Here is a 15,774-nt window from a genome sequence, read left to right on the forward strand (position 1 = left end):
ATGTAGATATGTGAGGAATATATGGTGTATGTGTGAGGTTTGTATGTAGATATGTGAGGAATATATGGTGTATGTGTGAGGTTTGTATGTAGATATGTGAGGAATATATGGTGTATGTGTGAGGTTTGTATGTAGATATGTGAGGAATATATGGTGTATGTGTGAGGTTTGTATGTAGATGTGTGCGGAATATATGGTGTATGTGTGAGGTTTGTATGTAGATGCTTGAGGAAAGAGCATTTTTTGATATATGATCTAGGGGGCGGCCTCATATTGTCAAAACTTTAGGCCTCGACTGTATGTAAAAAATAGGGTTGCTGCCGCCTTGTGGTCGGACATGTAATTTGTATAAAAACAAGTTCCTCCATCATGATTTAATGTGTTATAACGCTGGGTGCGTTACAATTCACTCTTCATTTCATCTCGAGCAACCTTAATTATCTTATTTACAATAAAAATCCATTTTTAGTGTAGTCAAATTAAATCAGTTAGGTATTCATGGCAATCGTATTAATATTTTATCATCTTATATAGTATGTTGTTTTAGACTCGGTTTAGCACAAGTGAAAGATGAAGGAGTGTAACGCAGCGCGTCATCGGAAGTAAAATGGCATCCAGCCCGCGTCGGTCCATCACGCCCTCCATCCCGCTCTCCCCTCCTCTCCTTCCCTCTGTTCATGCGCTTTACCGCAGTGCATCATCATCATCATCATCATCACCACCACCGTCACCGAGCCGCCAGACCCCGCCGGCTGTCCCGCTTTCCGTCGCCATTCGTTTAAAAAGCCGGGATGGAGCTGCAGCCTGCGTGATCGGGGGCGGACGGGAAGCGCCTGGAGGACGTTCGCGGTTCGGACGCGTTGGTCTGGCGATGTGAGGGCGACGAATGCACGGAGGCCGGAGGGAATTACGGGCGTTCTCTCGGGGTAAAACCGAATGAAAATGCATGTATATAAATATTAATATCCGGACCTAATCGCGTTTGAGGGCCTGAACTCGACCTGTCCGAACGGAGCCGCGAACGCGAGGCGTCGTGCTTCCACCTCCACCGTCTTTTCCCCTCCCCCACTTGAATTAATATAATTGGGGAAGAATCCCAGAAGGTCCCAGGATGCGATCTGGGAAGGCCATGCCTCCGGTACCTGTCCTCCTCATCCTCCTCCTCGTCTGTGCTGCGCACGGTGAGTAAACTGCTGCTTTTAATACTTATCATATCCACCTTTCTGTTGTTTCATTTGATCTGCTACCCGCTGACCATTTCTTTTAAACCGGACGTGTCCTTTGTCATCTTGGGGTCCCCTGTGGCCACCATGTCCTTTGAACACAGTCCCCCTGACGGACGCGGCGTGTTCAGAAGTGGACTCGGACACGGAGGCGGTGGCCGGCAAGGGCTTCACCATGAGATGCATCTCCTGCAAGCGGAGGCTGGAGGTGGAAGCCACCGCCACGGTGGACTGGCACTTCAGGGCCAGGGGCGAGCGGAACTTCGTGCACGTAAGTGGCGTCTTCGGTGTAACCTGCACGGAGGGTTTCGGGACGTGCCGCCCGGTGCTGACCAACTTTCTGGCCTTTGCTCCAACTGTCTTTTTTTTTTTAAACGTCAGGCACTTCAAAGATTATTGCAGATTTGACAGATTTATTGATAGTCTGGATTTCCGTAAAGCGCCATTCGTGCCACCGGGAATGTGGGGAGCACACAGGCAAAAAGCCTTAAAAAAATAGCACCAAATTTACAAAAAGTCAGCAGAATTGTGTTGAATTCGCGGATATACGAGTTATGCTCTGATGCGTTTATAGTGGACATTTTCTGTGGAAAACACCATTTTATCAAGAGTTTTTGGACACAGTTTCACGTGAAGGTTAGATGTTGCTGGAAGAACCTCCCAGCAACGCTTCCTTCCTTCCTTTCTGGTTATGTATAAAATGACAAGGTATATTAATACTTTCACTGAAAACGTTGGTGTTGCATTCTGCAAGGCATATTTTGCTTTACGTAAAACATAAAACCCGCAATAAAATGTGCAAACGATGACCAAAAAAAGTAGCTGAATCCCTTCCGCTGACGAAAGTACCGACCATGTCGTGACGGCCGCGCCTCCGAAACGTGCTGCTTAAGTACAGTTTTAAAATAGGAACGCGCTGACCGCACCTCATTAGAAAACTACCAGCGCGACAAACCCGCGCAAAAACCGTACGCTATTTTGAGGACGCAGGTGCGTGGCGAGAGAACGGGCGTCTAAATGCCTTAGATGATCAAAAATGTAAAAATGGCAGCATTTCTTTTTCACCCTCGGTTTTATCTACCTCGCCTGGCCGTTCGTTTCTTCCACTTTGGTCTATGTCGCCCTCAGATATACAATTATGACGGCGAAAACGAGTTAATCAAGGACGAGCGCTTCGAAGATCGGCTGGAGTGGAGCGGCAGCAAGAACACGCTGGACCTCCAGGACGCGTCGCTCCACATTAACAACGTCACCTTCAACGACAGCGGCATCTACCGCTGCCTCTTCAACCGCGTCCTCAGTTACGAATACTACGAGTACCAGACGGAAGCCAGCAAGCTGATCCACCTTAACGTGCTAGCTAAAGGTGAGTTTCCGCCGCCCTTGCGCGCGCCTATCCGCCGCCTTGCCCCGGCTGAGACGTGTTCCGCGTGTGTATATGTCCACGCAGCGACCAGGGGCACAGCCTCCATCGTGTCTGAAGTGATGATGTACGTGTCCATCATCGGCCTGCAGCTCTGGCTCCTGGTGGAGATGATCTACTGTTACCGGAAGATTTCGGCCGCTGGCGATGAGGCGCTGAGAGCGAGCGCGTAAGTAACTCCGCTTTCATGTGCACATATTTCAGGCTTCGCTGGAATCGGGGAATTTACCAGAAAAGGCATTTACCACACAAGGAGTGTCAGGGAATTTGTTCATTTGGGTGCAGAGTCAGGGAATAATCAGGACATTTTGTTAATAACATAGTGCAGTAGCCAAAATCGAATGTACCTTTACGTGCCTTCAGTGCTCTAAACCTCCCCTGCGCTGCAAAATCTTTGCAAAGTATGTGTCAACATACAGTACAGACCAAAAGCTTGGACACACCTTCTCATTCAATGTGTTTTCTTTATTCTCATGACCATTTACGTTGGTAGATTCTCACTGAAGGCATCAAAACTATGAATGAACACATGTGGAGTTATGTACGCAACAAAAAGTGGAGACCTGACCTCCACAGTCACCGGACCTGAACCCAATCCAGATGGTTTGGGGTGAGCTGGACCAACAAGTGCTAAACACCTCTGGGAACTCCTTCAAGACTGTTGGAGAAGCATTTCAGGTGACGACCTCTTGAAGCTCATGGAGAGAATGCCAAGAGTGTGCAAAGCAGTAATCAGAGCAAAGAAACTAGAATATAAAACATGTTTTCCGCTATTTCACCTTTTTTTTGTTAAATACATAACTCCACATGTGTTCATTCATAGTTTTGATGCCTTCAGTGAGAATCTACCAACGTAAATGGTCATGAAAATAAAGACAACACATTGAATGAGAAGGTGTGTCCAAACTTTTGGCCTATTCTGTATGTCTTTACACTTGCTTACTTACCAAACATGCCAGACAAGGTATTTGGCTTGAAAATTAAGAATTTAAGAACTGGCTGAAGTGATTTTTTGGTCAGGGAATGTCATGTTAAAGTCTGGGAATTTTAAGTCTGACTTAGAGTGGGAACCATTCTTTAATCAAATATCTTGTTCTTCCAGTCCTGGGCTACATATTACTATATAACCGTTCTTAGACATTGCAAGTGTGGTTGGACTGATATATCCAGCATATAGGATCATCAAAAACAAATTTTGGTTCATGCATAAAAAATATTTTAATATTAGGCTTCAACAGATTCACTAGAGGTGAAAGTCTAAATTCACCATTGAAGACACATAGAAGGTTCACCATTTTGCCCCTGTTTCTCCCTGGGAGAAGCTGGTTCAGATAAGTGACTTTGGATTTGGTGAATACACACATAATACCTGACAGGGTTTCCTTAAAAAGGAAACCCTGGATCCTTAAAAAGACTTAAGTTGGAGTTGAAAGGTCTTAAAAAGACTGCAGACCCAATAAATCAAAAGAAACAAGCCTTCGGTCTGTCAGTAACCTGCGGTCACTCCGGGTTTACTAAGCGCAGCGTGCGCATGAGTGGTAGTAGCCTAGTGGGTAACACACTCGCCTATGAACCAGAAGACCCAGGTTCAAATCCCACTTACTACCATCGTGTCCCTGAGCAAGACACTTAACCCTAAGTCACTCCAGGGGGGGGGACTGTCCCTGTAACTACGGATTGTAATTTGTAATTTGCAAATTCATTTGAATAATAAACTGGACTGGACTCATAAAACAAATGCTCTCTACAAAAAAGGGCAGAGCAGGCTGTACCTGCTGCGGAGGCTCAGGTCTTTTGGGGTACAGGGGCCGCTCCTAAAGACTTTTTATAACTCTGTAGTGGCATCAGCCATCTTTTACGGTGTGGTCTGATGGGGCAGCAGCATCTCCGCTGGGGACAGGAAGAGGCTGAACAGGCTGATCCGGAGTGACAGGAGAATGGTGGCTAAGCTGTCATCCCTGTTGGACAACATCTCCCACCCCATGCAGGAAACTCTGGCAGCACTGAGCAGCTCCTTCAGTGGCAGGCTACTGCACCCACGATGTGGGAAGGAGAGGTTCAGAAGGTCTTTTCTTCCAACCACTGTCAGACTCTATAACAAAGACCTCACAGTTGACCACACACACACACACTTCAGATACATCATGGTAATAACCAACTGTACAGGTTTACCCTTTGCATTTTACCCATTCTTTTACCCATTGCACATGTGTAGATCTCAATTGTACATTTGTAGAAATATACATATTTATTTTTTTGCTGCACTTTTATCTCTGTTTTTGCTGCTATTACTTCTGTTTCTATCCACTTTCTGCCGTAACAAATGCAATTTAAAGGTTGATCTTATCTTATCTTCTTATCTTAAATCTCTGTGGCCAGGTAATGCATTTTTAATTATTACCAGAGAGATGTGAAAATGGATACTGATGTGGTGAAATGAAGGCTAGCCTCTGGCGATTTATGTTGTAAACCTGCTCATTTCCCCGCACATTTCGTTTCCCTCTTAGTCTAGTGCTGAGAGCATGTGCAAAGAAAGCCGGGCTTTTATCAGCTGTACTTGTTGGGTCAGTCTACCTCACGTGAGTTCTACCTCACGTTTGTCAATGACCAATCGTGTGGCTAATTTAAGCCATTGCTCCTCCATTCATTTCTTTGATAATGTCTTAATTTGGGTTGTCCTGTACATGCCCTTTTATTTTGCTGTTAGATACTCAATTTAGATAGGCGAAAATGATTAATCAAGGACGAGCACATTTGTCCATCTCAAGGCAGCATGTGAGCTATCTTGTTATACACAGCATCTCGCCATAGTTTTAAAAAAATCTGTCAGATTTTTCTTTTGTATTTACATTCTATCATTTATTTAATAGCAACGTGTTTTGAATAAACTGTAGTATTTTAGTGTCCTTTAGTCAGTGGCTACTAATCAAGTGGCTACTAATAGTTTACTTTGGAGTACTATAATTGCCACCTACTGACCTTTCTTGGTATGGCTGTAGTATCTCAGTCTCAGTGTGTTATACAAGCAATAGGTTGGGCTGACAAGTGACTAGTTAAAAGCAGGGATGGATTACTGAACATGCACACCAGGCTCTTTTTTTATTTTTTTTTAGAATCAGAATCGCGTTTACTTTCCTAGTATGTGAGTGAACACATCCAAGGAATTTCATTCTGGCCAGTGGTGTCTCTCAAGTGGTATAAACAATATACAATATTTAAAAAATCCAAAAACAAAACATGTCTGATTGTTGTTACAGTTATTGCGACAAATTTCACCAGAATTTATCATTTAGGTGTCTACTTTAAAAAGAAATTCTCACAGGGGTGCATACCCATGGACCCCATTATAATAACCCCAGAGTCATTATATATCAGGCTGTTTATATATCTGGGCCCAGGGGCCAACAAGTACTGTGTTAAAAATGTTCAGGCTCAGGATTTATTTTACTCTCAGCCCTGAAAAAATTTGAAAAAAAAATGTTTGTGCCGATGCCCATGATGCCGCCTCCATGATGCCATCCTAGGCAACGGCCCCTGTCACCCATATCAAAAACCACCAGAAATGGCTCACAAATAACAAAAATATTGCAGTTGTCCATTATTGACTTTCAGCAGTACAGGTAACATTGACAAAGACTAAAAATAACAGAATAGTATATTTGTATATATTAATAATATATTAATAATATATAAAATGATTTAGTATTTTAGAAGAGTCTGCCGAGCAAAACTTTGGCCCTTGGACAAATGTGGTTGACGACCTCGATGAAAGGGCTTAAATTTGATGAAAGTGGCCTTAAGAAGGTCTTGGTGGTAGCCTAGTGGGTAACACACTCTCCTATGAACCAGAAGACCCAGGTTCAAATCCCACTTACTACCATCGTGTCTCTGAGCAAGACACTTAACCCTGAGTGTCTCCAGGGGGGGACTGTCCCTGTAACTACTGATTGTAAGTCGCTCTGGATAAGGGCGTCTGATAAGTGCTGTAAATGTAATGTCTTAAAAGTATTACATTTGGCTTCCTTACACCTGCCTGAAAAATACATAAAGATATCCGTTTCATTTTTATTCAGCTTCATATAACTAATTATAAAGCAGTTGTTCTTATCATGAACTTTGTTATCACATACTGGCAGGCACTCTGCTGTAGCATAGGATTCAGCTAAAAGCATTCTGACTAATGGAGCTAAAGCTCACATGTACGTCCATTTGTTCCCAAAACAAAGCTCCATAAATGTTTTTATGTATTCTTTTTTTTTGTTAAATTGGAGGACCAGTTTGACCTGTTATTGGACCCAAACAATTTTTTTATGCCACTACAGAATCGTAGAGAACACGTTTATGACTATTTCAATATTTTGTATAGCATTTGGATAATGTGCCAGATTGTACACTACATTTTCAAGATGCCATAATTGTGGTAAAAATGTTTAATTGAATGAAAGCTAACCATAATGCTTTTGGGACATCAGTTACACATCAGTTTTCAGCAAATACTGGATAAAAAATTAATTACAGAGCAACACTCCATTGGCGTCTTTCATGGCTGCCCAGTGCTCACCAAGGTGCCTTTTCCGGTGTAAATTTTGGAACCATTTTAAATGACCTTTTTAGTATGGCCAAGTTGCTGAGTGGACGTTGTAGTTTGACAGTAAATATTGTGAGGAGTGCTTCTTTAACTAAACTTAATTTCTATTCACAGGGCAGAGTATCTAGCAATAGCGTCGGAGAGCAAAGATAACTGTGCAGGAGTGCAAGTAGCGGAATAAAGCAGGTAGGTGTCCTGCCATCTCCACTGAATACATTTACATGAACACTTATGACACACACACTTTATGTCCAGTCATATCTAATGGCTCAAAGGACCACAATACACACAGTTGTCAGCAGTGTGTGTGGCCTCCACCTGCCTGTATGTCTTCCCTGCAACACCTGGCTGTGCTCCTGGTGAGGTGGTGGATGATCTCTTGAGAGATCTCCTCCCAGGTTTTTACTAAAGAAATGCCACCCCACACCATTACTGACCCACTGCCAAACCGGTCATGCCAGAGGATGTCATGAAGAGCTGTCATGTCCCCATATCTAGGAGTTGGAGACCGCGACAAAACAGCTTGAGCCCACTAACACTTATAAATGCCACGAAGAGAGGTTTAGCGCTCACTAAGGTCATTGGAGGTCATTGAGCAGGGCTCTAAAAGTATAGGAAATGAGAAGTGGTCTGTAGTTATTGCTAATTGCCACTGGTTGTCTATTCCATTTGTAAAATCTGAAAATGAAGTTGCTGATTTCAGTTGTGTTTTATTGGGTGACCACATTAAACGTTGACCGCAACATAGAGCGAACAATTCTGATTCAGAACCTGAAGCCAAACCTTGCTTTGCTCACTGCAGCTTCATCAGAATCACCCATCATATGATCTTGACGAGAGAGTGCACACCTCATAGACGTATGACCAATGTACCAGTAAAATCTGGTGTAGCCTAAAGATCATTTGCTTAATAATGTCTTTGGCCAGGCACCATCACTTGGAATACCGTTACCAAGAATGGAAGAGAGGAATATGGAATAGTAGACAGAATTCCAAAGAGTTTTACAGCCATAGCCATGAACAAGTGACCACCCATCATGGGATCTCCAGCCAATCAGCATTCACTGAAGCACGACAGCTGGTGTGGTGGAGCCGCATCAAAGACGTTCAGCCATTCTCAATCTCCCAAAAATGGTCCTCTCAGACAGAGCTGTCTGCTATCTTTTTTAAACCGCCTGGATTTTGCTTCTTGACTTTTGAAAAGAGAGAACAGCAGTCAACAACAGCAGACTAGAAGATCACAAGGTTACAAAGGTTATCAGCCAAATGATGACAGTATTAGTTGGATTGGGTATAGGTAACACGGTGGTGGTCCATGAAACCAATCATTAAGTTAAATTGTTGTCTGTAATATGTGTGTGCACCACATCCTCCGTCATCCTCTGTAATTTCATGTTTTGCTAAGACAAAAAAATGTCTTCAGGTATTTTAAGCTTACTACACCGACAGAGCTACTTGTAGTATCTGCAGTGCCAATGTTTTAAGGCGTGGCTGCAACAGTGCAAGGTGGAATACATCCAGGAAAATCATGCCGAGGAACACCAGGAGTTTGGGGTGTATAGATAAATTTGTGCCAATATTCAGTCGATAAGAACATTAATAATTAAATAATAAAATGTGTCATGAATTGTTTCAAATGGGAAATAAAAACATCATTATTTAATTCAACCTGTCATATCGAAATATTTCAAATGATGGGTCTGAATGTGCCCAAATTAAATTTATTATGAGAAATAATTAATTAATTCATTTTATTCCCTGTATTTTATCATTTATGTCTGGTTGACTGAATTAATGATGTTTTCATTTCCCACTTTAAATAATTAATGGCACATTTTGTTATTTTAATTATTGATATATTTATCTCCATATGTAAGTTGTCTTGGTATTGGTATCTGATCTGAGAGAGCTGGATTGGGGCATCTCTTGTGCGAAGCCAAACAAATAATGTATTAAACAAAGTAGAGGTTTTGTGGCCTGGAAATGAATGTATGACTAAGAATGTTGTAATAATTTATTCTAACAGCAGCATGTAACTGTAATGGTGCATTGCTGATTTGTGAAAGTGAAGTGAATGTCATTGTGAAACACTGCAGCACAGCACACAGCGACGCAACAAAATGTGTCCTCTGTATTTAACCATCACACACAAAAGGCCGTTTTAAGTACCTTCTACAAAATGCATTATGTTAATGAACTTAAAGCCCCACAAAAAAACGGATGCAGAAATTTGGCTGAATCAGCTCCCATGAAAGACAGGCCAATACCATAAAAAATATGCATTTATAACTGTTAGAAATAAAGTGTTTATGTCTGAGAAAGAATACCAGTTGCCTAAAAACCTCAGCATTTTGCAATTTACAGAATACCTGAGGTTGATTTTCTGTCTGAGCTAGAACACTGAAAGGTTCAGCACCCTGAAACGCTTCAAATAATTTGATCTTTTCATTGTCTTTACAGGTCCATCACTGTGCTCCCTCACCAACTGGATTTCTGTCTTCCTGCCTTTCTCTGTGATATAAACTTTGAATGCTTGACAAGACACATCACACAATCTGATTTTGCATGATATGAATGCATTAAGCATGATTAAAATCTCTTTTGAACCCGACTTTGATGATGAATGCGAAAGGGAGAATTGGTCATGTGCCGTTTTACTGTAATAACATTTGAAAGCAATGCGAGACAGCAACTTTTGATCCATAACATTTCAGCTTTAAAGGGTATATTTAGGTAAATAAGTGGCAATAAACTGTACTACGGATTGTGTAGCTTTTTTGGAAAAATACCATGCTAATATGCTACCATGCTCAAAACCACTGTATGTAAATGGAGCATTTAGTTACAAAAAAACAAAAGGATTGCTAATGTTTAGAATTATTGACAAAAGTCGAACAGTCTTATGCACATGTTTTCTGCATATATGGTTTGATTAGATCCAGATCTTTTATGATGTAATTATAAAATATATACGGAACTGTAACTGTGTACTTTGGAAATGTATGTTACTGGATTGATTGTAAGATACCCTCCATACATATAAAGCACTTTAGCACTTGGTTTCAGTAATATATGCATGCAGAACCACGCAGAATCACATTGCATATTCTTATATTTATTCGTTATTTGGTTCCGACAGCAACAGCAGGAGATATTTAATGTCTTCCAGAAACCCATCGGTATGTGGGGGTATTGCGCTGCTCTGGGGAAACCGCAGGATGGGAAATCTGCTTTATTGGGAGAGTTTTTTTTTTTTTTTTTTTTTTTTTTTTTTTTTGATGCTTCTGAGCCAAGCTACATACTGGTTCAGAATCTGCATTTCTCACCTCCATGCCAGTTCTGATTTATTCTGTCTTGTTGAATTCTAGAGAAGTCCTCTACCAAATCTCAGCAGTATTACATTTACAGCATTTTTGCTGTAAAATGTATTAAAGGATAAGCATCGATGAGAATGTGTTTCCTTGAAATTCTCAGATGGAGATATTGTCTTGATTCCCTGTGGTTTTTGGGGAGGAATATTTGGCTGTAACCTGTAATACAAATGCCCCTGTCGTATAATTACACGTTTAATAAATCAGTATTAAACAGTGTAATTCATCCTCAAGAGCTGGCATTGCTATTCATTAAAAATTGTTTCAAATATTGGAGTGTTGTGTTAAAAATGCATCGCATCCATGTGCACTGACATTAGTTGGCTCCCGGCTCCCGGTAGCTGCTCGCATTGAGTTCAAATCCTTGATGCTGCCTACAGGGCTGTAAATGGAACTGCGCCCTCCTACATCAACACAATACTACCTAGATACACTCCTGCACGCTCTCTCAGATCGGCAAACGAAAGGAGACTAAAAATTCCTTCTTCACGGGGTCTCCGATTCCAATCATCTCTGTTCTCCGTTGTTGTCCCTGGCTGGTGGAACAACCTGCCCTCCTCCACACGACTAGCCGAGACTATCACCACTTTTAAGAAGAAGGTGAAAACCCTCTTATTCCAAAAATATTACAGACAAATTTAACACATACACATGCATACACATTTAACAAACAAATACAAAATGTATAAATACATTATAATTTTTCTTAGTCTAGCACCCAACACTCTCCGAGCATGTTCTTCAATGACAAGTCTAAGCCTTATCAGGGCTCTTAGTTTGTATACTTGATATTCTATAGAAATCGAACGAGAATTGCTGGTGTCTTCCCATTGTAAGTCGCTTTGGATAAAAGCGTCTGCCAAATAAAGTAAAGTAAAGTAAAGTAAAGTAAAGTAGTTGTACAATTTCAACCCGTCTTAGATGGCGTTTATACCGGGGACCACCTCACCATTAGCTGAATGTGATACTTCAAAGTGTCATATTTAAATAAAATAATGAAAAAAATTAATTAATTAATAATGATAAATAATTTTTTTTTATTATTCTGGTCAAATTTGATACTTCAAAGTGTCATATTGAAATAAAATTATGAAAAAATTATTAACAATGAAAATAGATTAATTAATTATTTTTATTTTCAGTGATACTGGTGAAATGTGATAGTTCGACGGTAAAAAAAAAAATCCTCCAGATTACGGTAATAAACGTAGACTTTTTTTTTTTTTTTAATTGATGAACGTTAAACATTCCGATAGGGGGCGACAGACGCCTGCAGCGTGCGCATCTAGCGGAAGTGAAAAGGAGAGCGCTTCCGGTCAGCACGCCGGTTCAACGATGGCGGCAGGGCCCATTTCGGAGCGGAATCAAGGTACGCGTTTTAAAACGAGCGCGGTTTGGGGCGCAGAACTCGCGTGTGAATACCAACACGCGTGGTTCCCGCGGAGCGCGGCGCCCGGACTCCCCGCGTTCTCGCTCTTCTTCGCCGCGACCCTGCACCGGTGCGCTCGCTGTGCAGCGCCGGACGGGCCGCGTTCGCTGCTTTCCTCTTACTTTTTACACTGTACACTGTACTGGTGAGCAGCTTGGTGAGAGTTGACCGCCGCGTATTCAGGCATGGGGCCTGTTTTACCTGCTCGAGTAAAAGTTGCGTAATTAAATATAATACAATAAAAGGAGAGTAAGACTAGTAAAGCTAGTCAGATAAAAAGCAAGATATCTTGTTCAATGAGAACGTGAGACTTGGTTACGGTGGGTGGTGGATGTGTATTCTGCCAGATCGCGACCAGTGGAACAGTAGCGGGTTGCAGTGAACGTTCAGATGGTCGTGGGGGGTGTGGGTAGAAAGTCCTCCCGAGTCTCCCAGTCCCGGCCATGGTGCGTCGGAGTCTTTTGTCCTTTATTACCTCGATGGCCCGGATGTCAATGCAGAGATGGAAGAGGTGACCTGCAGCAGCCGTTCCGCCGCACGGATCCACAGCTGTGACCAGACCACGAACCTGAAGTCCCACTGATGTCGAGGGGCTTGTAGTCCGGTCACCGTCCCCCGCAGAAGTCCACCTCAAGCTCCTTGGTCCAGCTGACGTTCAGCTGGAGGTGGTTGTCATGACACCGCGATGCGAGTTATACTGGTTGCTGGTGCAGCGATCAGCACTCATTCGGAGGAGCAGTTGTGTAGTTTAAAGTACTCGTCTGTAAATAGTCATAATAGCAGTAAACTCTTCATGGTACCTTGTGTCTTGATTGGTGGGGTTTAATTTGGTGGTTGTGTTACGTGTCTTTCTCTGTATCTTGTTTATTTTAGATGCCACCGTGTACGTGGGCGGCCTGGACGAGAAGGTGTCCGAGCCGCTGTTGTGGGAGCTCTTTCTGCAAGCTGGGCCTGTGGTGAACACGCACATGCCCAAAGACCGGGTCACCGGGCAGCACCAGGGTAAGTTCGTCCCGTTCATCTGCGCTTACACTGTCAGTCTGTTGATGCGTCTCCCCAGTGGACATGGACTCTGTCCCCCGCACGCTGAACCAGCATGTCACAGATTTAAATATCTGTATTAATCAAAGTGCTGTTAATACAGAAATGATAGTTGTTGTTTTTTTTTGTATTTTCTCATGGATAACTACTGCAAGCGAGCTACACAGAGCAAGTTTTCCATTGTGAAACACTGCAGCACAGCACACGGTGACGCAACGAAATGTGTCCTATGCATTTAACCATCACCCTTGGTGAGCAGCGGGCAGCCAGGACAGGCGCCCGGGGAGCAGCGTGTGGGGACGGTACAGAAATGTAGATCTTTTATTTCACACATTTAAGACCGAGCAGTGTTAGGACTGTCCAGTCAGATGAATTGGAAGGGGCAGTGGTGGCCTAGCGGGTATGGAAACGGCCCCGTAATCGCAAGGTTGTCAGTTCGCCACACACCGCTCCACGGACGCCTTTCGTGCCTTTTCGCTACTCACCAAGGACTGTGTCACCTTGTGCTGCTCTGCTGTGCTTCACAATGACAGTCACTGCTAAATGATTGTGATTACATATGCCTACTACTGTATGCTGACCACAATGCCAGTGATGTCACAGGACTGTTTATTCCATGATCTTCAGTACTGCTGTCCATGTACATTCAAAATGTTTATGTAACTGAAGAGATGAATATAAACTTGTCAATCTTTTAATTTCTCTTTCTGCTACAAAATCAGATTCAGTCGAGAGTCATTTTCAGTTTTGGTTATGCTTGTTCCCTCTCCGTAAGGATATGGCTTTGTGGAGTTCCTCAGTGAGGAAGATGCCGACTACGCTATAAAGATCATGAACATGATAAAGCTTTACGGTAAACCCATTCGAGTCAACAAAGCTTCAGCTCACAACAAGAACCTCGACGTGGGCGCCAACATTTTCATCGGGAACCTGGATCCGGAGATTGACGAAAAGCTGCTGTATGACACGTTCAGCGCCTTTGGGGTCATTCTGCAGACGCCCAAGATCATGCGCGACCCAGACACTGGCAATTCCAAGGGCTACGCCTTCATCAACTTTGCCAGCTTCGATGCCTCGGACGCCGCCATCGAGGCCATGAACGGCCAGTACTTGTGCAACAGGCCAATCACGGTGTCCTACGCCTTCAAGAAGGACTCCAAAGGAGAGAGACACGGCTCCGCCGCCGAGCGCCTGCTGGCCGCTCAGAACCCCCTGTCCCAGGCCGACCGGCCGCACCAGCTGTTTGCCGACGCTCCGCCCCCTCCCTCGGCGGCTAGTGTCATGTCCTCACTTGGGGCTGGTATTCCAATGCCAGGTGAGTTAATTTTGAGACGCCCTTGTCCAGAGCAGTGACCGGGACAGTCTCCCAGGAGACACTTCTGGTTGATAGGCGAGGGTCTGATTTGGCATGTACGGTGTGAAGCATGGTTGTAAGAGTTAATACAAGTAGCGGCGGCTCCGTGCGATTTCAGGCATGCCACCGCCTGGCGCGTTCCCTCCTGTGCCTCCACCGGGATCCATGCCTCACGGGATGCCACCTGGCATGGCGATCCCACCCGCTCCCGGGGCTGCTGCGCAGGGGGCGGGGGCGGGGCACCTGGCGGGACACCCTCCTTTCCCTTCCGGCCTGCAGCCTCCAGGTATTCTTTCATTTTTTTTCTGCGTAGATTTTATACATTTAAACCTCTGCAGTGTCGTATGAATTAGTTGTGCATGTGCAACATTTTATGTGACAGGGATGCCACAGATGCCCATGATCCCTCCTGGACCACCAGGCATGGTTCCACCCCCACCTGGACCCCCGGGGGCTAACCAGCATCGTGCACCACCACCACCAGGGATGCCTCCTCACCCTATGGGCATGCCTCCCAGAGGACACTTCGGCCCTCCCATGGGTGAGTAGCCAGTGTTTTTCAATTATTCATCTACATTTGGTATCCAATCAGATTTTTTATATCATATTCAGGGTTTCTGTGGTAGTTTAAAAAAAAAAAAAGTGAACTTTCCAGGAGTTTATATTCCTGTTCCATGTAATATAATTCATTATCGTATTCTATCCCAGGACCACCCATGCACCCCGGTATGAGGGGACCCCCGCCAATGCCACCACCAGGCTATGGTGCCGGCACCCCTCCCCGGCCACCTCCTTTTGGGTTCCAGAGAGGTCCGCCAATGCCACCCCGTCCCCCAGCACCACCTAGGGGACCCATGAGGGGTCCAATGCCTCCTTAGATCTAGGGAGTTTGTTTTGTGAAGTATGTTTTAATTTTTTTTTTCTTTAACTTTTGTATGCCTACTGTCTTGACTTGAGATCTGGGTCCACAAGAAATAAACCTGTTTTTATAATTGGAGTTGTTCTGTTTTGCATGGTCTAGTAGGTTATAGGCAATATTTTACTACTAAAGGTAATAGTGCAACTTTGTGGAACAGTGAGCCCATGAAGTGCTTCTAGTTTCCCCCTAACCTTGTGTGAATTGTCTGCAACACTGATTTTCCTTTTTGAAATTCAAATGGGGGATTTGACATTAAAAACTGGTCAGATGTGTTGTGTGCAAGACCTGGCCAACATGATGGATGAGGTCAGGATTTTTTTTTTTTTTTTTATATAAGAAACAATATATAACGCGGATTCCAGTCATTTCCTTTGGAAAAACTATGCCTACAAACAAGATCCTCACACACTGTTGAATGTGAGAATA

The 15,774-nt window shown here is 43.6% G+C and overlaps 2 protein-coding genes across 2 annotated transcripts; both read left to right on the forward strand.

Moving 5' to 3' along the window:
• The first annotated feature begins 595 nt into the window (after positions 1 to 595).
• Positions 596 to 9,845, forward strand: scn1bb (sodium channel, voltage-gated, type I, beta b). Its single transcript, XM_028964593.1, has 6 exons — positions 596 to 1,181; positions 1,328 to 1,494; positions 2,352 to 2,589; positions 2,674 to 2,815; positions 7,349 to 7,420; positions 9,695 to 9,845. The coding sequence occupies exons 1-5, from the start codon at positions 1,112 to 1,114 to the stop codon at positions 7,413 to 7,415; spliced, it is 684 nt and encodes a 227-aa protein (XP_028820426.1). The 5' UTR covers positions 596 to 1,111; the 3' UTR covers positions 7,416 to 7,420; positions 9,695 to 9,845.
• Positions 9,846 to 11,886: 2,041 nt separating this feature from the next.
• sf3b4 (splicing factor 3b, subunit 4) lies at positions 11,887 to 15,421 on the forward strand. The gene is made up of 6 exons (XM_028964582.1): positions 11,887 to 11,974; positions 12,908 to 13,036; positions 13,851 to 14,390; positions 14,548 to 14,715; positions 14,812 to 14,970; positions 15,138 to 15,421. Exons 1-6 carry the CDS (start codon positions 11,941 to 11,943, stop codon positions 15,305 to 15,307), a joined length of 1,200 nt encoding a protein of 399 aa, XP_028820415.1. The 5' UTR covers positions 11,887 to 11,940; the 3' UTR covers positions 15,308 to 15,421.
• Positions 15,422 to 15,774: the final 353 nt, after the last annotated feature.

This window comes from Denticeps clupeoides, chromosome 20 (genome assembly GCF_900700375.1).
Source record: "Denticeps clupeoides chromosome 20, fDenClu1.1, whole genome shotgun sequence".
Classification (NCBI taxonomy): Eukaryota; Metazoa; Chordata; class Actinopteri; order Clupeiformes; family Denticipitidae; genus Denticeps; species Denticeps clupeoides.

What these genes read in the sequence shown, in the direction of transcription:
- scn1bb (XM_028964593.1), top strand. Translation starts at nt 1,112, where the DNA reads ATGCGATCTGGGAAGGCCATGCCTCCGGTACCTGTCCTCCTCATCCTC. An exon ending in CCTTAACGTGCTAGCTAAAG is followed by an intron (nt 2,590 to 2,673) that starts GTGAGTTTCCGC and finishes ATGTCCACGCAG; the next exon opens with CGACCAGGGGCACAGCCTCC. An exon ending in GAGGCGCTGAGAGCGAGCGC is followed by an intron (nt 2,816 to 7,348) that starts GTAAGTAACTCC and finishes TTCTATTCACAG; the next exon opens with GGCAGAGTATCTAGCAATAG.
- sf3b4 (XM_028964582.1), top strand. Translation starts at nt 11,941, where the DNA reads ATGGCGGCAGGGCCCATTTCGGAGCGGAATCAAG. An exon ending in GGTCACCGGGCAGCACCAGG is followed by an intron (nt 13,037 to 13,850) that starts GTAAGTTCGTCC and finishes CCTCTCCGTAAG; the next exon opens with GATATGGCTTTGTGGAGTTC. An exon ending in TTCCGGCCTGCAGCCTCCAG is followed by an intron (nt 14,716 to 14,811) that starts GTATTCTTTCAT and finishes TTTATGTGACAG; the next exon opens with GGATGCCACAGATGCCCATG.